Consider the following 22,690-nt stretch of genomic DNA (forward strand, 5'->3'; position numbering starts at 1 on the left):
AATTTATAATATTTATAAATTACTTTTTTGATCCGGCCAGAATCTTTATTGATAAGCATGACTTTCGGAACTAATACTGAATGACTACCAACCAACCCCACGCAAGTAGCCGCCAAAGCCAATTCGAAAATAAACGAGCCATATTTATAAATTCGCGGAACCATCGTACCGCGTAGGGTGGAGCATGGACCGCCGCCGGATTGGATGTCCGGCCGGCTTTTTAATTTTTAGCCGGATCCGGACCAGAGAATTGAAGAACAGGATCGGACTCGGACCAGACAATTTGTCGATCCGTTCCGCACTAGCCTGAATTAGCTCGCGTGAAATTTTGTCGGATTTGGATTGGATTAGGATTATAGATTTTTCCTGAACGGATTAGGATTTGGATTGAATTTGCCGATTTTCTGTGGGATTGATATGTCGTGTCACGTGTGGCGGATGGCGACAAACTTTATTCAGATCAGTTATCAATGTAGCCTACTTATGGTAGGCTACACTACCCTATGGTACACTCGGTGCCAGTGAGCATTAGAGTTGTAGCCCGACACCAAGTCATCTTAAATCATGAGAATTGTTGGTTGTGAAAGAAAAATTTCCAATTCCTCCCTTGCATAAATTAGCATTTTGTTTTATGAATTTCAACTTGGAATCGGATTAGGATTGGACTTGGACTTGAATATACAGAAGTTCTGGATTAGCATTTGGATTTGGATTTGAAGCATCGGATTTGGATTGGATTAGGACATAGAAATTCCAAATCCGCTCATCTCTGCCCCATGGGAAGCAAGAATAACGTGTTTTTTTTGGGGGGGGGGGTGGGGGGCTGACGAAGTGCTGTTTTGGCCCTGAGTAAAGGTAAACCTAACCCGGAGTGTCGTGAGGTCCATGATGAACTTTATACTAACAAGGAGTTGCTGGGGCAGGTTGTTTCTGGAATGTGATTTGCCACGGCTCGTATAAACCAACGTATATGTACAAAAATGCTTTTTAATGCTAATCTAGTTTTTCGACTGTCCTTATTTTTGGGTCCATGTCGATGGCAACCCCGCATATATTTCTCGCGAGCCAAAGGTTCCCGACCACTGGTATAGGGTTACCATACGTCCTCTTTTATGAGGACTTGTCCTCTTTTTTGAAAGTGTCCTCGGAGGACGCCCAAATGTCCTCTTTATTGAGATTTTGTCCTCTTTTTGAGAATTTTGGTTAAATATAGGGCTGTGACTAAAAAAAAGGTCATATTTCAGTCCTACTCCCGAATGATCCGCTTGAAACGTCCGCATTACATATTTCGCGTCATTTATGGCGTTTTTTAGTTCAGCCTGTCCATAAGACCAGCTGTCAAAGCTGTAAAGGAGGACGATTTTCAATATAACAGAAGACGTTTAGGCGTACTCGGAGGACATTTCCGATTTCCTGAAAAAGGAAGACATATGGTAGGCATAACCATAATCACTGCCTTTTATACATACGATTCGCAAGCGCAGACATTTCAATAAAATGAAAAGATAAGAATGAGTGGGAACGACTTATTGGTGTGATCAGACTAGTTGACCTTCACGGTCGTATCGATCATTCATATCTGATACCGAATAGCGAATACTGTGCATGCATATTTTCTGTACCATCATCATTGCCGTCTGTTTTTTTTTTAGGTATTTTGGTTGGATGAAAATAAAGACTCTATTGGAGTCAAAGGTCAAAGCTACAGTGCTACGATCAATCAGGTGACTCGGCTTTGATGACTGTTAAATCGAGTCTCCCGTCTATGACGTGCTCATCTGTACATCGGTTTCACTCAATTGCATTTTGTAATGTATGTTATATTGACTTGCACGGTTCACAAATAATAAGATTCTTGCTCTCATTTCTCCTTAGAAACAGAGTAACGCGGGCTGGTCAACATATCTTTGTGTTCAATCTTTATGTTTCTCATGTGGAACGCCACAGTTAAATCTGGGTTGGTGACATTAGGACATCGAATTCGAGGAAATGGAGGTAAAATATTTCTGTGATCTCGGTGCGTAGCATTACAGGGGAGATAGCGTATGGCGGTGAGCGTCAGCGCCATCCAAGCAGGCGGCACAAGTTCGATTCCGGGAGTCGTCGGAGGTTATTCTGGGCTCCTCGCCCCGATGTCGTTGTTCCTACGGCGACAAAAACAGCACAAAGACCCGATAACGAAAGAAAAAGAGCAAGAAATAGCTTCTAAAAAGGACTGACGAAGAAAGAGTAACTGTGACTGTGACGTCGGGCACTAGGTCGAGGTGGATGCCAGTTCAAGAGACCCCAACTGGTTGGGTCGTTCGGCATCCCCTTATCTGCTCAAGTGCTCATTACATCGCATTGTGTGACTTGTATATCCCATTGTACTTGGGCATATGAAAATATAATCTGTCGATGGATTGATTGATGTCTTCAATTACACGACTAGGATCAGACTAACTGATCGATAAATCCTGTTACGATTCACTTATGAACTTGTGCGTACAACTGGTAATACATACCGTAAAATAAACTACGTCCTCTGGAAATACTGTCAGCTGTTGGTGTTTCAGACCAGTGACATGTTTCCTGCAGCCGGTCCCCCGAATATATATTTATATAATTTTATATCACAATTTCAAATTGCAGGAAGTTGGACGCCTGTCTATTAATGAGAGAAATAAAGCATCAAAGGCTGTTTAAAAGTAGCTGCGTGAAGGCTACAGAGACCTCGTCAAATTCGGACTGTGCAATTAAGCGACACTTGGCAGTATAATCAGGCTCCGGATCGAAATGCCAAAACTGCCAAAAATAAAATTTTGAAAATGCTAAAAATAGGTATTTTTGAAAATATAGATTTTTATGAAAGTTTTTGATAAAAATGTCGACAAGAATTTACAGGAGTTTGTATGAAGCGACAAAACCAGTGTGTAAAGCAGAATTCTTAAACTAGGGTCTATTAATCCCTCGAGTGTCCGCAGTATTTTCAATATTATGTCTTCTATATATGTTCATTTCTTCTACGCCATTTTTGACCGCGGTGATAAGCGCCAAATTTTTATTTTAATATAAATAACAACAACAACAACAACAATATCCAGTGATTAGAAATTATATGATATTAAGCGATTGGAAAGTAGAAGATCTCTGCGCGCAAAAGTAGTAATCAAAATCAGCATATTTCGGAGTCTGTAATAGAGGGTCCTAACAAGGCCCCCAGATCTATACGTACCAGCATACTATACATTCAGTCCTTTCCTCGCTTTTCATTGCCGGGTGGATAATAATTTTTCATATAATATTCATTATTAAAGTCACTCATGATTTCTAACCATTGGTTGGGTAGTGAAGGCTGCGATCCAAACGTGTTAGAATCCCTTTCGAATTGTTGTCATAAGTAATGTGACCTGTGTGAATGCCGGTAATTTTGCACGAATGGTGAATCGACTATTGAGAATAGATATTGCAAACGCACTCGTCTTTTTATAGGAGAAATTTTGTCCACAACATCGTTTTCAAATCGGATTTAAATCTTGCTGTTTGATGTTTGAAATATGAAACTGAAGCATCTTATATAGTCCCTATATAATTGAATAAAAACATTGCAGTTTGGCTAATAATCCCAATTTAACATAGTGCGGCCCGCGAATGAATTCAGATGTCGAATGCGGCCTGCGAATTGAAAAATTTTCCCACCTTTGCTCTAGGGCCACTTTTCAAATTTTGTAGAGGCCGCAATATCGAGATAAAATAAGCCACAGTTTAACAAGCATGTTTTTAAAACTTTACGGCATTACAACGCTGTGCCCTGTAACATGGGAGACGGGCTAATTACCACAAAAAGGAATAATATTTTATTAAATAAATGCAACAAAATATCATGATCACCTCATTCATTGTATTTTGCACTGTGAGCTGCTGCTCACGATGCATTACCTCACGGCAACACTTTTCAGCGACTAAAGAATTATGATTTTGGGGTTAACTAAACAGTCTAAACACAGCACTTGCTGGAAAGTTATCTCCTTGTAAAGTGAGATCGTATAGGGAAGCACCAGGTCGTTTTCTATGAGCGTCTGGGCCATTGCACGTCCAGACAATATGCCAATTGCCCCTCTCTCCATGAAATGCTATTACCATCGGCGAAGTGGTATGATCTTGTTAGGAATTGTGATGTTGGACACATAAGAATAGCTTATTTTGAACACTAGCAACAATATTTTTAAACTGAAATCAATTTCATCATGTCAAAATGCTCTACTAAGCGTTTTTCCGAAATCTCCAATCAGATCGCGGGCCCCTGCTCCAGGCCGTGGGTTCTTAACCAAAGGTGGTCAGTAAGGAAGCACTTCTACTTTTTTGAAGTTTTCAAATAGTTTTGTTCTACTTGCAGTACTTATACTAAAATAAGTGTAATGTAATGTATTGGGGGATGACAAATGTTAAGAACCGCTGTTTCAAAAGAAAATTATTATTTGCGTTAGATAATGCGGTCGAATTCTTATGTCGTGGAAAATTAATTCCTCCCGGGATGTAGCGGGGCAAATCTAACTCGCTGCATCTTTCAGTTTCAATGCTGTTTTTGACAGTGCACAAGATCGTATTTACTTACTTGAGTAGAATTTAAGCCTCCCGATGCTGCTCCCACTTGACGTTCTTTGGGTGCTTTTAAAAACACTAATTCTAGTAGCCTACTGGACTAGAGTAGCTTTCTTTACTACTTTAACCACGTCTGTTCTTAGCCTGGGGTATGGACCCTGTATGGTTCCGAAGCAGGGGTAGGGAGACCGGGGACAATTGTAACACTTTTCGTATTTTCCAACATTACGTGTTTTTCTCGTGTAAATTTCACTTCCAAAGTTTTATATAAAGAAGCCAGCAACTCGATAGTTGATATGAAAACAAATTGGAACACAATCAACAATCAATCATGGAAATTTTGGGTCGCAAAAATCGCTGCTCAAATGTTACAATCGCCCCGTACCCAGGGGCAATTGTACCACCCTTGCGGGGCAATTGTAACAGTGTTATTTATAACTAAACACAAACTAAATGAACAACGAAAACGGAAGCACAAATTGTAATATTGCATGAAACTAAAGGATGAGACGTTTGAACGCTTCCAGGCTACGCCCCATCGCATTTATGGCATCTGAATGCAATATCACCCTTCGTGTCTTGTTCAAGCTTAAAGTGTACAAGAGACACATTCATTCCATCATCTCCCTACACGGTTCTATACCAATACCGAGAAAACCATTACCGAGAATGGACGTTACTGAGAATGCCATTACCGAGAATGGACATTACCTAGAACGGGCATTACCGAGAACGGACATTACCGAGAATGGACACCACCGAGAATGGACATTACCGAGAATGGCCAATGTCAAGAATATAGCTTACTGGGACTGACGTTGCCGAGAAATGTATACCCGAGCATCGATACCCAATGTGGCAACGCCGTGATGCACTCCCACGACCTGTGCATATGCATAACATGCCTGCATTGCATATATTGCATTCTCGGTAAAGTCCATTCTCGGTGGTGTCCATTCTCGGTAATGTCCATTCTCTGTGGTGTCCATTCTCGGTAATGTCCATTCTCGTTGGTGTCCATTCTCGGTAATGGCATTCTCGGTAATGGTTTTCTCGGTATTGTCCGGACACCCTCCCTAAACATATTCGGCCTCTTCTACCAAGGTTCTGTTGTTCAGCGGGCATAATGGGTTGGTCATTCGGTCACCTGCGAAGGTGCGAAACCGACCTGGCTAACATATCTTGGTTGAATGGGCCGATGATAGTATAGTAAAACGAGGACGCAACATTGTGTGGCGTCATAGCTATAATGACATTTATCTGTGCTGTAGAAAATTAACATAAATTGTTCGCATCAAATATCAAAATGTAAGTGGGCCATGATCAAAGTCAGAGGACGAGAATTTAGCCATGACTATTGAAGTTCAACACACCAAAAGTCGATCAACATGAGAAAGGGTGGTTGAATCACGAAAATAACCGAACCGTCAGATTCACATCACGGATGATCACAAATGATCACGTTAGAATTGGTATCGCAAGGCAGTATCTGTTCTGGTGAACTTCTGGCTGTTGCAAGATTATTCTGCAATAGATGAATGGTAATACCAACATATGAAAAAAGACATTCAGAATTGATAACATATTGTAACGGGGCAAAAGTAACAGAGTGTTACGATTGCCCCTGACACGCTCGACCATGATTAGTGTCTCAGTATGGTACCTTCCGGCGATGCAAGTCCTATTCTTTCCATCACCACGGTAGACTATAGTAACATTGTTTCAGCTACACATATTACGTTGTAACTACTTGAGGTACTATTCGTCTAGACAAATTATTCCAGACCAGAAAAACTTTACTCAAGGGTCAAAAATTTCGTTTTTTGCGAATTATTCCGGGGTTTCGCATCGTAGCTCAACGTAACTCCAGGTATAATAGGATAGATAACTACTGCATGCGCACTTAAAATATCAAGCTGATTTCTCCATCCTACTAGCGGTGAGGTCGATTGTTACATTTGCCCCTAGTTACATTTGTCCCCGGTCTCCCCTACGAGATGCTTTGTGGAAGTAGCCTAATACGCTATCGAGAGACAGAAATATTTTGTAAACCAGCAAATAGTGGAATATTTTCTGGGAAGATTTATTAAACTCAAAATTTTTCTTCGTTTTACTAATGATTTCATGTCAATGGCCTTTTTGATTTTAATATAGGTACAATCCAACGTTGTGTTGAAAATGGACGACAGCTGGTACGATAAATTTTATTGAAATCTCAGGGGGTACGGACGCTATAAATGTTAAGAAGCACTGCTCTAGGCTTTTGTTAAGACACCGCTTAAGCGAATCGAATGGCGGTGCGGGAGCATAAATAACCCTGCAAGACGAAGGCGAAGTTGACCTCGGCGAGACTCGAACTCAACATGACCTATACTCCGCTGTCAACCGCGTGATGAAACCATAGGTAGGGTCAAAAGGTTTGTTTGTGGGTTATCAACTTTTTACGCTTATTACGCAATAATCAAATTCGGAGGTAAATGTATTGAAGAATCAAGAATGTTTCCTGTGCCTATAATTGTGCATTACGTATCATTTTCTTTCTGTATAAATGGTTTGAAGCCTTCTCTAATTAGGAAGGATAGTGGGAAGGGTTAGGGGGTAAATTAAGTGAGGTTTCAAAGTTTACGTCAGATCTCTCTATTCTGCATATGCAGGCCATATCCAACCAAGCGGCAACATAAGCGCTGTGTAGCCAAGTAAGTAACGAATATTACTACAATTTTTGTGGTGATCCGATTCTAATTGATATCACCGTCTTTGCCGCAAGGCTATATTTGGTATACTACAATCCGGTTTTAAATTTCAGGGATCATAAATCTACTCTCTGTGGATTCGCACCATCAGTATGAAGCGCAAAGGCCCGCCGTCTAACGGTAACAGGGAGACACCGCAAAAAAGGTCGCGAGAAAACGGTAAGGTCCGCAAAAGAATTTTCATAGGATCGGTGCGCTATTCTAGAAACCGGATGTTCAACAACATGTTACAGATTTACTTATCACTAAAATTGAAATGGGGTCATCAGACCACAGCATATTTCCTCAAACGCTTGAAAACCTTCAACTATTGATAACTAAGGAAAACCGGTTTACCTTAGTTATCTATACTTCAACTCGACGCAAGCCCAATGCTTCAGTAAGAAAACGTTCATTTCTCCCCTGAGATGAAAAGTGCCATTTTCCTGGAGTTCTGTGAACCTTCCAAACCTGCAAACCTTCCAAACTTTCATCTTATGCCTGAGGAGGCCGAATTCAAAAATTCGAAATGTCAAGATGTGACAAATATTCCGAACATTGTAACGCGAATAATTTCGCCTAAGCATGTCCCAAGAGATGTACAATTGACCACAGTGGGTGGACTAGGCAGAAATGAGCCCAGTTTTGTAGATATCCATATATATCATTAGTATCATTGCGAAACACTTCACTCGTATATGGCAGATGCTGTTGTCATGGTGCAGTCAAACTGCCCATTCAGCTTATGAAGTATTTACGCTACCTGTCGTTTGAGTAGCGACTGCCACATATCTATGTCATGGGGGGAAATATAATGGGATTTTAGCATTCCCGAGCGTAACCTTTTCATATGCTGTGGTTATTATTTTGTTCTTTGTATTGAATTTTATATGGCTCAACGCCTCAGCAACGGTTGGTCAGTCGATATCGATATCCGCCCGGTATTGTTTATCGGTATATTACGCCTGGTGGGCATGAAGTGTCATGAGTACTACGTCAAAAGGACTCGGGATTCGGATAATTGATATTACGTTATACGCCACTGGGTGTTTCGTCTTTGTTTCTTAGAATGACTCATACTTACATGATTCGGTTCGGGAAACTTCCTGTGTGTGGGGTTCGTCGCCGATCTAAAGGGAGGCTGTCCAAACAGCTCGTTTGTCGAACGCTGGGCTGGCTGGCTGCAGCTATACTTGAAACGATCTCTTTGTGTACGGTCCCGTATCTTATACCTTACCGGTATATGAAATTGAAATGTAATTAATCGCTAATATATAATTCTATGTTGTCGTGAATCGATTTAGTTTTCGGTTAGCCTGCATGTAATTTATGTGACTTCTGGTATATGAGTGCTAACTCAACTGTAGCCTACTAATAGCTGTAAGCCTGTAACATGACTAGGCGTGAACCGTGAATTATAACAGATCTGCTGAACATGATGTCACAAGGTGGTATTCGATGCATACTGTATTTCATATTTTAAGGAAACTTGGCAAAAAAAATGTGCCAAAGCCATATCCTAAGTTATGCTGTGTATGCAGTATTAATCCATTGGCGCTATAATATTAAACAAAAATGGGTGCTGATAATAATAAGGATCTGAGTGTTATGCCATAGAAATCTGTTTGTAAAATCCGTATATCGATATTATTGCCATAAGAACAGATATATGAATATATGGTTGATCCTATTATTGTTTTGTTACCAAAGCTCTTTTTCATTGATTTTAGTTAAATAAGTCAGCCAATCATGCATGCCTCCTCTTTACATCGCCTAGGCCAGGGGTTCTCAGCCATTTCTTGGCTGTGGCCCATTTTCCGGTTTGAAATTGTTCTGTGGCCCACCTCTTTTCAAGTCATGGTGCATTTCAATGTGTGGTAGGCTTATCGCCGCCGATATGACTATTTCTTTATAATATACGGATGTTTTTTTTATTACTAGTGTTCATATTTAATTATCGATCTGAGGGGGCCTGAAATCGCGCGAAGCGCGACGAAAAATTTCAAGGTAAATAAATCTCCAACAGACAACCAATTATTAGCAACTTAGAGCTCTCCCAATTGTGGGTTAAGGATGCGAAAGTTACGGCGATGCAATATCGTATAACTCTTGCATACATCCTCTGTTCCACTCAAGTCGCGAAACCCAATGATCCGTTCCCCGCATTCACTGTGTGATTGGGGGTTTAATTCCACTCTGGTGGGGAATACTATACCCATTCTGGGCCCGCTTCAAACAATTCTTTGATGAATGGGATACTAAAGAGAAGTGAATTTTTTTAAATATGCTAGTAATACAATGTAGTCCTAACTAACATATGTCTTGTACCTTTTGAAGTCACGATGTAATAACATTAAATCCAATGATACCACCAATGCATGTGACTCTTAAATTGTGTACAACGATTTCAAGGCCGGACAATTTTAGACCGACTCCGAAGATTAATGTGCTGTGCCAACTCCTCAATCCATTATGACCCAGTCGGAATACTTGGATATTTATCCCAGCATTAACTTTCAGTTATTATATAATCGAAATTGTTTCCGTTGCTGTAGGCCAGAGGTTGTGATAACTTGGGGTATAAAAGCCGCCGTATCCCCACCCATTTCGACTTGTACATTCGCGACTCCATACGTACCACTAAGTCTCATCAGAGTCGAATGAAAAGCTTTATGTATAGCATACGTAAAATTCGATAAATTCGATAATTCGATATATTTTTTTAAATATATGAACAAAAGAAAAACTAAACTTTCACGAATTGTACAATTTTCCAAATAACTCTGTGGCCCACCCAAATTACTCCTGTGGCCCACTAGTGGGCCATGGCCCACCCTTTGAGAACCCCTGGCCTAGGCCAAGGTGGGTGTCAGATTCCATAGACTACTCCTTGTCGCTTCGACATCTTCCTGTCTTTTCATTGTATCGCATTTTTGTGGTGTATTGAACTGATAAAATTGCTAATAAACCAATGATTGATTGATTGATCAATCGAAGAACAGAAATATCATCCAGCGAGGTCTATTGAGAGCAGTTCCCAAACTGCTGTACGATGAAGTGCTTGATGTGCATGTGCCAATGTAGTTTGAGTGTGTAAAAAACAAAAACTTACGGTATTGTCCGGATGGTGGGCTATACTGTGCTGTTTCGCACCTTGTAGATTCCCCAGCCGGGCCAGGGAGGTGTTGTGTGAAAATGTTGATGATACGCTGTACTAAACAATGTCCGTAGCGTAGGCAATAATGTGTAATATAGGTCAACATGAATTTGTGGCTTTCACCAACGTTATAACTTTAGCATTATAGGCTATTTAGTCTTTTGTACATGTTACGGCAGATATGGTATGGTATGAATACTATGAAAGACATCTTGCTGGTGCTCGGCTCTTGATTTTTAATTGTGCTCGCTTTTACATGAAAAGAAAGGATATTGTGTATAATACAAATAGATTCCTCATTTTTTAACAAATAAATGGATTTGCATGTCGCTTGCAATATTTCGATTCGGTTTAGTACCAAATTACACGGCTGTCCGATATCGGTCCTATTTTATTAAAAAGGACTCTGACACAAATCTCACTTTCGCGACCGTATATTTGTGGGAATGTCAGCTCTGTTGTCCTAAAATGAACCCAGTAGAGAATTTACCGATGACGAAGATGTATGAAATTGGATTCAGATGATTGAAATGCATGTATAGATGCATGCTTCTGCTCATTAACTCGGTCTGATCAGGTCTGACACACTAATGCGTGGCTATCAACAGCGCATAGAGGTTGTATCTGTCACGCTATCCTATACTTCAATACTACGGTAAGTTTAAGGCACTTTTGTTCACTATACTGTATGTTCCTTTTTTCCAATGGGTATTTTCTATAACAGTGACTTTCTATTTGTTCTATTTGTTTGATAGTTCAAGCTTGAGTCATGTGTGATCATTTGCTGTCACTGTTTACATTTTCAAAACATTTGAAGACATGATTCACATTTCTACTAAAAGAAAGTTCTGTCATCGCTTTCTTGGTCAATTATATGGTTCAATTTGTTTCGTCGACCGTAATCCAATCCCAGTTACTCTATTCACATATTGGAATGAAATATCTAAGTTCTCTTTTGCATTTGTTTGATTGTGTTAAATTGTATACAAGTGACTGGTTTATAATTAGTGCTAGGACATATTCCATGAGCTATGGATTAGTTTGTGAAATGATGTATTCTTGCTAGGTAATGATTATGTAACATAGTCAATGAATCAACATGCATTAATCAAGGTGTTTTAGTGATTTTACATATCTAATTGAGTCAAATATGTAATCACAATGTATTGCATATGCACTTAGTACTTTGTATATGATGCTCTTAGTATATCGCAGTTTTGTTCGCAAATTCTCTAGGTCTCGGCACACCCAGTTCCTCGCTGTAATTCTTTTAACCTTTAGTTTTGTTTGTCTCGTACCGCTTTGTATATATATAGACTCCCGTGAATTTCTATTAAATTTGTTAAAAAATTTCGATTCAATTGAAATTGGCTCTGACTTATCTGATGGGAGTTTCTGAAACTAATGTATCATCAATTTATCATATTTGAGATTATCACTTATGTTGTATCATGAACAGCCCAGTCTGACTCTCAACATTCTTAATTTGATTTAATGTCATGCGAGATGCTCCGTGAGTTCTGGTATGTGTGGAATTGACGTGCTTGTATTTATGCTTGGTCTTATTTACCTTACAGGCCTCATAGACAGTAACCACAAGGAATTGTGAATTGATGTTTTTTCCTGAATATTTTTTCAACGATGTGTTGTATATGATGGTACAAATAGGACTAACAACTTGATAAAGCCAGATACACTTTTGTGACAGTATATTTTTATATATTCTTGAGAGCACCTATGCCTAGTTGTCTGAGATGTATTACTGGTATTACCGACGACCAGCCCTGTACCACCCAACCAACATCAACAGCTGTTCGTTACTAAACCGTATTGATCAAAAGAGTGCAATGATTGATTGCTCAACACGAAACTCAATTCCTGGGCTGTGGCCAGATGTAGAATTATAATAAATTCGTGAACCCTGGATACAGTAGTAGGAATAGATCAATTTAACAAAAATAAGGTTGCTGTGTATGTGTAGATTTGAAGACGAATTCAAATATTTCATCAAGTATATTTATGAGCTATTGAAATTTATTGCCTTCTAATGGGCAGATTGTAGATATCTTATAATAGGTCCATTCGGGACGCTGTGTTAATGTTCTGAGTGGCGGGTGTTGGTTGTAAAGATAATTATAATCCTGAATTGCAGCTGAGATGTAGTATTCTTGTGCCATTCTGTCATGACTACTGCGTTATATTAGTCACTAGTTAGTTTTCCTACTTTCTAAATGACTCAGATCTATTGTCTGCTGTTCCTGTGTAGCTTTCAGCTGATAGTTTTTTCACAAAGCCTGTGCTTGTACTATGCATGCCCACAGATTTCTGTAATTTTATTGACATTTTATGCCTTCACTCCCTTTGTTCTTGAAGCTGTTTGCAAGTGATTTTTTAATCTGTGACAGCTAACGGTGATAGGAAAGTGTGTTTAAATGACATACAACCTGACCTTGCTTGTCTGGGCTGGTGTAATCTCCTAACAGGCCTCCATTCCTGTAGCATGATGTCATTTATTCAGTTTCTGTGCCAAGATTATTGCCAGTTCATCTGTAGCAGGTTTAGAACATGCATCATTATGGCAGTATCACTGATTCTTGATCATGTTCAACACTACTGCAAGTTTCCAATTGTGTGATATCAAGGGTAATAGTAATTTCACATTCATTCCCATTGGATTGGTTTTCTTATGACATTATAAATAAAAATAGCTTGCTGAATAAATTGCCAAAAGTTCTTTGATCTGATCACTTGACTTACCTATCAACTTGCTCAGAATGCTCTACATTTTGATCCTATGGTCGTGTTCCAATATTTTGTATCGTGGTTATGTAATTTTTGTAGCTACTGTCTAGTCTAGTTATAAATTTGTTCTAATGTGTTATGGACATCACATGCTTGCGTTTATCTATCGTTCCTGGTGTTTATTAATGAGTCATCGTTTAGATTTGTTATGCTCGGTCTCCTAGTAAGTAGGTTGTACAGTACGTAGTGTTTTTCAATGAACAGATGAGTTGTAAGTCAGAAATGATTGTTGAAAAGTTGCACAACTGCACATGGTGTGTGTGGTATTACTCAAGCCATCTGTTCCTTGAATGCTTCCTGTGTTTTGGCACAATTCAGAAAATGGTGGTGTCGCAGGAAATGTTCTGCAGTGGATTCCTCAGATCATACATTCATGCTTGGCATATTGTGTGTAGTCACTTTCCCTAATCCATTGTGCTGACTGTCTAGCACAGGGGTTCTCAGCCCTTTCTTGGCCATGGCCCATTTTCCGATTTAAAAATGTGCTGTGGCCCACCTGATATCTTGGAGTCATAATCCTGTTTAATTCGTCGTTACGGACAGCGCCGATATGCCTATTTTTCTAATATATGCGCATTTTGCTCTAACTGATGATATTTAAATCTCGATCTCTCGGGATATGAAATCGCGCGAAGCGCGAAAAAAAAATCAAGATGAATAAATATCGTTCAACAAACGATCAACGAAATAATCTTGGGCCCCTTCGAGCTCCCCCAATTGGGGATGTGGGTGCCGCAGTTACGGCCCTGGTAGATCATAAGCTAAAACTCCTAAGTAGATTAATTTCGTCCGCTGCTCCATTCGCGTCGCGAAACACAATGATCAGATCCCCGCACTATGTGATTGTGACTTTAGTGATACTATTGTGGGGAATATTATATTCATTCTGGGCCAGCATCGAACAAGTCATTGGTGAATGGGGTACTACAGAGAAGTGGAGAAAGATTTTTCAATATGCATGATGTACTTTGCATGTCTTGTAGCAAAACAACTGACGTTGCGATGTCAGAATATTCAATCCAATGATGCAATCAGTTCCCGTGACTCTTTCAGTATGTACAATGATTTCCAGGCAGGACATTTAAACCGACTTCAAATATTAATGCGCTCCGATAAATCCTCAATCCATTAAGATTCGTTGTTGCGGTATGGTGCAGTATACCTTCGCCAGAAGTTGCTAATAATTTGCAATTATCGTTATGTTTAGCTTGCAATAATACGGCCTGCCGAAGTACAGTAAATCTATACATCAATTGCACTTCATTGCGAGTTCATTGCATACCCCTTTCAACGGGATACGACATATGACCCTGCCAGAATACTCGGTTACTTCAGCATTATCTTCCAGTTATTATAGGCTTGAAATTATTTTAGTTGCTGTTAGCCGTAGGTTGTCATAGCCGGTAGAAAAAGCCACCGTTTCTCCCTAACGTTTTCGATTTGTACATGCTGACTTCATGCGTGCCACTACGTCTAATCGGAGTCGGATGAAAAGCTTTATGTAGCCTACGTATAATTAGATAATACGAATATAAGCGAATAACATAAGAAATATAACTAAACTTACATTAATTCTAAAATTTTCCAAATGGCTCTGTGGCCCACCTCAAAATGCTCTGTGGCCCACCAGTGGGCCATGGCCCACCCTTTGAGAACCCCTGGTCTAGCAGGAGAAATTTTATTTAGGATATAGTGGAGCATGAGATATGAGACCCAACAGCGGTAGTACGAAAAGTTTTATCTAATAGCGCCTATTGATGTTGCTTTGTCCTTCTTGTCGAGGTTATAGATCCATGAAAAGCTCTCAAATTCACTTGTTTTCCTACTGTGAAAACTATAAATATTTTTCTTTCTCCCACATATCTTCAATGACTTGATTAGAGAGCATGGCGAAAATAATTTGAAGCTTTGCCCTCGTGGTATGTTTCAGGGGGGAAGAGCTTGTGATGTTCTAGTTGACACGATTGCTAATAATCGGTCATAACCTGTGTGGTTTCGTCACATGCTGTCACAGTACGGAGAACAGTTTATACTGTTGTTTATTCAATATAGGGTTCTACTTCCTAGAAGGTTTATCCGGCTGAGCTAGTCGTACCGATTATAAGATGCCTGCAATAAATTCCTTACCATCAGCTGAAGGTTAATTTATTTTCACACTTTCGTGTTTATGAAGTTGTTCTCAAGGTCGCTCTTACTGAATGATATCAATGATGGAGGAATAGCCAGCTTCCTGTCATTGCTTGTGATCTAACATATTAAAGGTAGTATCGGTTATTTAGGCTTTTGTGCGACAGAAATGGAGTCTGACCTATTTCAAATAGTGGAGTTATGTCATGCTCTCTTGGTTATTGTTCTGGAACCTTTATCATGACTGTTTTGACTGTGCTCTCTGTTTACAGTATTGGAGGTGTAGTGAAATCGTTGGTGTTCTTTGTTCACCTTGATTGATTGCCTACTGCATATATATTTTTACCACAGCATCAAGTGTCTTGTTGATATGCTTACAAGTTCCAGAGCGCAGGAACCATCTTTCTTTTATCCTAGTATTGCTTTATATAACTGGTACTGTTTTAATTTTCTATATGTTCATGACAAGTGAAACTACATGCTTGAGAGAATTTCTCTATAACAAAATGACGTGGGAACTAAAGTGACGTGTGGACTCGAAAGAATCGTGTAATCCTTTCAACAGTCTGGTTTCAGTCATATTAGTGATAATCTGTTGCTTACGAATCTATTATTATTATTTCTGCAAAATCAAAAACACCTTCCTCTTGCTTGTAATTTAGTGGTCTATCCAGCTATGGGGTCAACCTTTATTTCTCTGCCATCCTGTTTTTGTGGTGATATTTTCTTCACAGCTTGGTAATTTGAGAAGGCATGTATCGCCTCAAGCAACGCGCATATCAGCACTATTCACCTTTGTTATTTCAATGAAATTGATTACGGCGACTAGAATTATCCTTTTAACTGCTTTGTCCCTGTGCCTAACTGCATTGAGGTGAATTCCTACCTGTTTCTAATGTTACAGCGAGCTTTCGCTAGGAATTGTGTGGTTATCATTTTCCTGCCGATGACACTTTCAACCTCAGCTGTTCATGTGGCCACGACTTCAGTTCATGCTGATGTTGACATAGTAACTTGGGTGACTCATCAGCTTTTGTATTGTGTTGTTTAGATTTTGGTGTCGTCATTAGGTTATTATTCAAACTTGTGGACTTGATCCATTACTGAGAGCAATATATTTGGATTTTACTCTGAACGGACACACTTTCGAGTAACCCATAAAGCAACTGGTCGATAAGGCCGTGGATTGGATACTCGCTACATTATCATTTTGCCATCCGTTTTCATCAGTATCCGCCCTTTTTATCAGGTAATAGTTTGTGGAAGTTTCGATTTTTGGACAATCAAAACGTTGGACGTTCCTTCCGCCTGCTAACATTCGTATTCTACTCTATAGTGACGATGGAAGAACCAAGTCAGTCGACTTCATCGCAACTGTGTCGCAACGGGTGTGGTTTCTACGGCACGTCTCAAAATGAAGGCATGTGTTCAAAATGTTATAAAGAGAATGTGCAAAAGAATAGCAATTCCGGACGCAAGTCGCCATCAGGTAATTTGAATTGGAAGACAGCACAGCGATTGAACGTGCAGAAAGTGACACTCTTGCTTCGTTTCTCAGCACATCCTATTGTATCACCTGTAAAGACGGAAATTCAATCTGCACCAAATAAGTGAGCCTTCTTCCATCAGTTTTGTTGTATTTTGCTGTCTTGTTCAACAGTGTGTTTATTGATTTGGTATATTGAAGCCTCGGTGCAGTCTTATGGCCTTTATTTTATCATATGCAAGTGTGTTTTTGTACCATTTATTCAATGTGCTGGTCTCAAAACAGCAAAGACTTGATAGAGTGATAGCTTGTAATATCAGACTAATTCGATTCGATGGGCTGATGATTATTGTCTTGTTGCGATTTAGTACTTGATCTACTGACAGGGAAGACTTCCAGTCTCCATAGTCTAGAATAGATCGTTAACAGAGACTGGTCAAGTATCGAGTGTGTATCATGAAAATCAGAAATCACTGACTAATTTTATGAGAACCAGTTTTCGTTCTGAATGCTGATTGTTCTTATAATTATGGTACCAATTTCCAAGTTTTTTCCCTGTTATCTCTGATCTGACATGGTGGTGGATGAAAATTTTAACCTACAACTAATTGCTGGTCTCATTTATCGCAAATTACAAAAATCTATTTTTTTAATTTACAAATTACAAGGTATTTCAAGTAAACTTTTGTAGCTGTAGGTTATATGGCAGAATACAATACGTTCCTCGTTCATATTGGCAAATATTATTCGCATCAAGCTTTCTGCTGACTGTCATTAGGTCATCACAGGAATCGATAATCTCGAGAAATCAAATTCTAAGGTTGTAATGACATATCAACAAAATTCTTTCCAAGTAAACACAAAGCCCAACACGTCAGCTGACATGACAGCGTACGGTAAACAGTTATAAAATGACTAAAAACAACAACTCAGTAGTTATGATCAATAAGTAGTTCCATTCCTATTCGTCACATGATAAATTCAATTTAACAAGGTTTAATGGTTCGATTTGCGGTGTCCCAATTTTCTTTATATCATTCAAGTCCTAACAGATTGTGATTAATGCAGTTGAAATTGAAACGATCCCACGTTTCGATATCATGGCAATGACTTACTACTTTGTAGGTGCTTTGAGTCTACTTGTGAGATCTAGCCCTACTGTTTAGCACATGTTTGTTATAATAATGTTTTCCAATCTTCTTGTTTCAGTTTTTCAAATAAGGAAAGGCACTCAGACGCCGCAGTGTCCAGTTCCATGGCTTCCCTAGCTACTAGTGACTCTTTATCAAACAGCTGCAGGTGAGTTGGTCAATTTTTGTAGGCTAACATTGAAATGATGGAAATTGTATTTGTAGAGATTGCGAATTGTCGTTAGCTCCAGGCAACCCTAGGGTGTTTTTATGAGCCTTCCCAAACGATTGTTTTATTATTGTTATCTTCCGTGCTCGTGGTGATGGCCGAGGAGATACTTCCAATGATAACATGTTTTCACATATTTTCGCTAAGCCGACGTGATGATGCATATCGTCAGTCTGGGGTGGAGTTGTAATAGAGATATCAACTCTTCTTTGTATTACTGGCATGTTGTTCCAACCTTGACATACTGTTATTGGCTGTATAATGATATCCTAGAGCTAGACACTTCCATCATGTCTTATGCATTCTCCCTCAAAATTGTTGTGAAGAATGTTTATTCCGGAAATTGATTCAACTAGAAACCTGCTCCCAAAATGCTTCCGAATTTTGCATGAAATATTCAGTGTTGTTTTAGGCACCAACTGCTGATTCGGAACGGGTCAATCCGTAACTGAATCACAACGAGTAAACATAGCGCAGCTGTTGTGCTGTTCGAAAACTCCCAAATGTAAGTGGGAGCGGTGGCTTATAGCGTGTTGTATTGTCAACCAATTTGGGCACACCAACCGCTTATAAACATTCTTGAACAATGTTAAATATGATTTTTCATGGTAACGGTGAGAAAAACATTTAAGATCGGTTTTCGAAGATAACAAATCCTATTACGTAAATTTGAAGGAGTCTACATGTTATAGGTGGTTGTGTCTGTTTTGACAGTGAAGTAATCAACTATAAATAATAATTTAGTTATAACTGAATGGTGGCTCTGAAGTATAGGCCTATTCATTTGTATTTCATGTTTTCAGTGGGATTCAGAAAATTCAGGTTCATTATTCTAATGTGACACAGTCGCGAATCATTCTATTCTGGTACAAGATGTAAAGCGGGATTTTGTCCTCCCTTTGATCCTACTTCAAACGAGGATGAACTCTGATTTGATATGAACTGAACTTAATTCAATCTCCGAGTTTCCGTGATTATAGTAATTCTAATTTAATTTGGAAAACCTGTGTAGCTATAATTCGAATGTGGTCTAATTTTGAAAAAATGTGTAGCTATAGTTCTAATTCTAGTCTAATCTGAAAAAAAGCAACCGTATAGCATAACTATAATTCTAATTCCGAATCTAATTTAGAAAATCTAAATATCAGGGTGCATTCTAGGGCTGGGCAAAATCGAGTACCTGAGTGACTCGATTCTGAATCACGTATTATGCTTCGAGTCGAGTCGAGTATCACTCAATATGACGTCACAACAAAATAGAATGTGTCAAAGTTCAAATATGTACCTTTTGTGTCGCCACAAAGTGTTATCCATCACATTAAAGATACTCTTGGCATTTTTTTCAACCATACCGATTTTATTGCACTTTGTGACAATGTTTTGAGAGGATCATGACTTCGAAAATGTTTTTCCAGTAATTGTCGTAGCGTTGCACTATTTATTTCGTATACTGCGATATGCCCAATCAAGGTTTTATGGCTTCCACAGTGGAAAATAGTATCGAAACCATAATTCTCGTTGATAATATAACTTTCAGTACCGAGGAGCTTATAATTTCAGTACACGAAAATATCGTCTTTTTCTACTCGACTCGAATCATTAAGATAATTACTCGAACCATTGTGCCCAGCCCTAGTGCATACACACTCGCATGCTACATAGAAAAAGGAATGAATCCGTAAATCATTTTGGTTTACTCCTTAGTCGTTTACATGGCGGTCGGTTGAAGGATACGAATTTAATATTCCAGCGATGTCGCAACCACATCGAACGCAACCGCAGCCACCGTTACGACGAGCATATCGCATGCGCCTACGTCGTCAGAAGTCGACGCCTCGTCAGAACATCAAGATAACACCCCGTCGGGCCCGTCGTCGCCGGTCTCGTCATGTCCCGCCACGCCAGGCTCCGATGACTCGCCGTCCAAGCCGAAGAAAAGCCGGTGCGCCACGTGTAGGAAACGTGTCGGGTTAACAGGTAACGCCGCTCGCTTGTGATCTTGTCGCCGGCTTGAAGTTTTGACACGCTTCAACCAGATTCCTGGAAATTTTTATGTACCGTAGAATCCATATTGTGTCTAGAGCTGGGCAAAGTCGAGTACCTGAGCAATTAGATTCTGAATCACGTACTGGCGTTGAGCCGAGTATCACTCATTTCACGATCATAACAGTATGAAAGATGTGGAAATTCAAGTTTGTACCTTTTATGCTACCGTAGAGAATACAATGCCAGTTCAGCATCACAATTTAGCGGTACTTTTTCGTGACCATGCCTATTTCATTGTACTTTGTGACAATGCTGTGGGTGATCACGCCTTTGCAGAAGTGTCATTTCCACTAATGATGCTTAGCTTTGTGCGACATTTATCGGATGCTGCAGCTGTGATACGACCAATCATGGTGTCAAGGCTTCCACAGTAGGAAAGACACTGTAATTTTGATTCACATTTGAGTACTAAGATCATTGTGCCCAGCCCGTGTCCTGTCATGTCTTCATTTCGAATCGGCACGGATTTGACTTCAACGTCATTGTGTTGGCTCTAGCCTGTATTGATCAGCGCTACTCAATGTTCGAACAGTGTACGATAGGAATGAGGAAGAATTTTCGTTAGGGCATTCTTAATGTTGTGTTTTGCTTGCGCCGATATCCTATTAATCATCGGCTAAACATGCCAAACACTGTCAACTCGGCGCCGTGTCCCTTGATTGATCGAAGACTTGGCAAGACACTTTGACTTTGCGGTTATTGTGCTACACGCATTCGCGTATCTCAAAGCTATGACTTTTAGTATTGATATCAGACGATTCTCCGGTCGCGTTGGGTTTTGTGCGGATAATCACGGCTTGCGTTTTGTCAGGTTTCAACTGCCGCTGCGGCAAGATATTCTGCGGAATCCACCGTTATTCGGACCAACATAATTGTGATTACGACTACCGGGCCGACGCCCAGGCGAAAATACGCAAGGAAAACCCTGTGGTCGTCGGGGAAAAGGTCCAGAAAATATGAGACCGGCAAAAAAAACTCCACGGCCGTACGATTTGACTTAACTGAATGATATCAACACTATCTCACTTTATCCTCTCTTACCCTAATTTGCATTTCTTTTAGCGTCTCGAATCCCCGTGGCGGCAAAAATTTGCGTTTTTGTCGCGGTCAAAATTCGTGGTTATGTATATGTAGGTCCTGTACGCTGTTCTTCTTCCGTTTTCGATGCACCGTCGCCCTGTAATATATTTCATATCGAAAGCAAATCGGTGTATGGCGACACAAATTCCTCTTATCGTAATTGTCATTATTACCACTACTATTGTTATTGCTACGTATGATTAGACAAAGGATGTTCATTTAGATATTTTTTTTGGTCAAAGCGTGCCGGCTTTTGACGTAGAGGTCGGTAGTGTTATTTCTTTGTCTGTGCGTGAAATACATTTGCTTGTCCATGGGTGGTTATTGATTTGGCGATACGGGGCGCCGGTCGTTGTCTCGCATCCATTGGCGGAGATGTGAAGCATTCGGTAGTTGTGATTTTCATGCGACCCTCCCTCCCCCCTTTTCGGCTTGTGTGTTACAAAATTTTTGCTTATATGCTTTACGAAGTGCACTTTTTATTGTTTCTGTGAATTAGACCTAGCGCTCCATCCGTATGCTTTGACCTCGGAAGCGTACTCTCTCCCAGCGAGCACAGCGCCCGTGCCGGCCAGAATATGTTTTGCTTTTTCGAGTTTTCGTTGCTAATTTTTGTTAACGAGTCGAATGATAATAGTAATCTTCTATTGATTTGATATTTGCTGGAGCTCTGGTAACGTTTTTTCTTTGTCTGATTAGATATTTTGGTTTGTTGTTTCTTCCTGTCGCATAAAGAAATATTGTACATGTGTCGTGTCGCTCGAGCAGCAGCTCGGTCTGTGCGGGAGCATATCAATTGTATCAAACCAAGCGATGCTCACGTATACCATTGCTTGGTAGTAACGCATGCTTTTTTCTGACTTGGTTCGGTCTGTCTCCTGAAATTTACCATGCAGTCAATTTCACGTAAGTCACCTCGGCATGTTCCTGCATTCCTCTCGACATTTGTTGACTTGAAAGGTTTCCTACGAATATAGTCTTCCGTTCAAGCATTTATGAAAAGGGTCCGCATGGATTTGGTCTCAATATAACCGAAAATTTGGCTAGTAACGACTTCACGCCGCCATGTACGTTCTTTTTGCTCCAATGGCGTTCGCCCGATTTAATTTTAACATTGTTTTATCATGATGCATCTTCTGTGTTCAGTGCTATTTATTTATTTTCCAATGATAATACTCGCTTTGTTTTGTCGACACGACTGATGCCTGATAGCGTTGTCAGCCTTGGGACGAATAGTGCGTAAAGAAACAGTGAGCGATGATCGGTTGGTTAGGTAATCGTCCGCGAGGTCTAGTGCTTACCATTCGGGCGATCCGCGCA

General features: G+C 39.9%; 1 protein-coding gene and 1 long non-coding RNA gene across 3 annotated transcripts; one reads left to right on the forward strand and one right to left on the reverse strand.

Moving 5' to 3' along the window:
* Nucleotides 1–7,103: 7,103 nt before the first annotated feature.
* On the forward strand, nucleotides 7,104–22,568 carry LOC145457188 (AN1-type zinc finger protein 6-like). Of its 2 annotated transcripts, XM_080335364.1 has the most exons (7): nucleotides 7,104–7,277; nucleotides 7,388–7,493; nucleotides 16,736–16,888; nucleotides 16,958–17,009; nucleotides 18,095–18,184; nucleotides 19,995–20,221; nucleotides 21,102–22,568. In XM_080335364.1, exons 2-7 carry the CDS (start codon nucleotides 7,427–7,429, stop codon nucleotides 21,248–21,250), a joined length of 738 nt encoding a protein of 245 aa, XP_080191490.1. In that variant the 5' UTR covers nucleotides 7,104–7,277; nucleotides 7,388–7,426; the 3' UTR covers nucleotides 21,251–22,568. The 2 variants fall into 2 exon arrangements, with proteins under 2 accessions (XP_080191490.1, XP_080191491.1); XM_080335365.1 differs by lacking the exons at nucleotides 7,104–7,277; nucleotides 7,388–7,493 and adding an exon at nucleotides 16,449–16,648.
* LOC145457190 (uncharacterized) lies at nucleotides 15,802–16,211 on the reverse strand. The gene is made up of 2 exons (XR_013920803.1): nucleotides 15,963–16,211; nucleotides 15,802–15,917 (listed from the first exon to the last, which is right to left on the reverse strand). It is a non-coding gene; the product is annotated as an uncharacterized LOC145457190 (long non-coding RNA).
* Nucleotides 22,569–22,690: the final 122 nt, after the last annotated feature.

Source organism: Botryllus schlosseri, chromosome 15 (assembly GCF_051294905.1).
Source record: "Botryllus schlosseri isolate E-star chromosome 15, Bs_hap1, whole genome shotgun sequence".
Classification (NCBI taxonomy): Eukaryota; Metazoa; Chordata; class Ascidiacea; order Stolidobranchia; family Styelidae; genus Botryllus; species Botryllus schlosseri.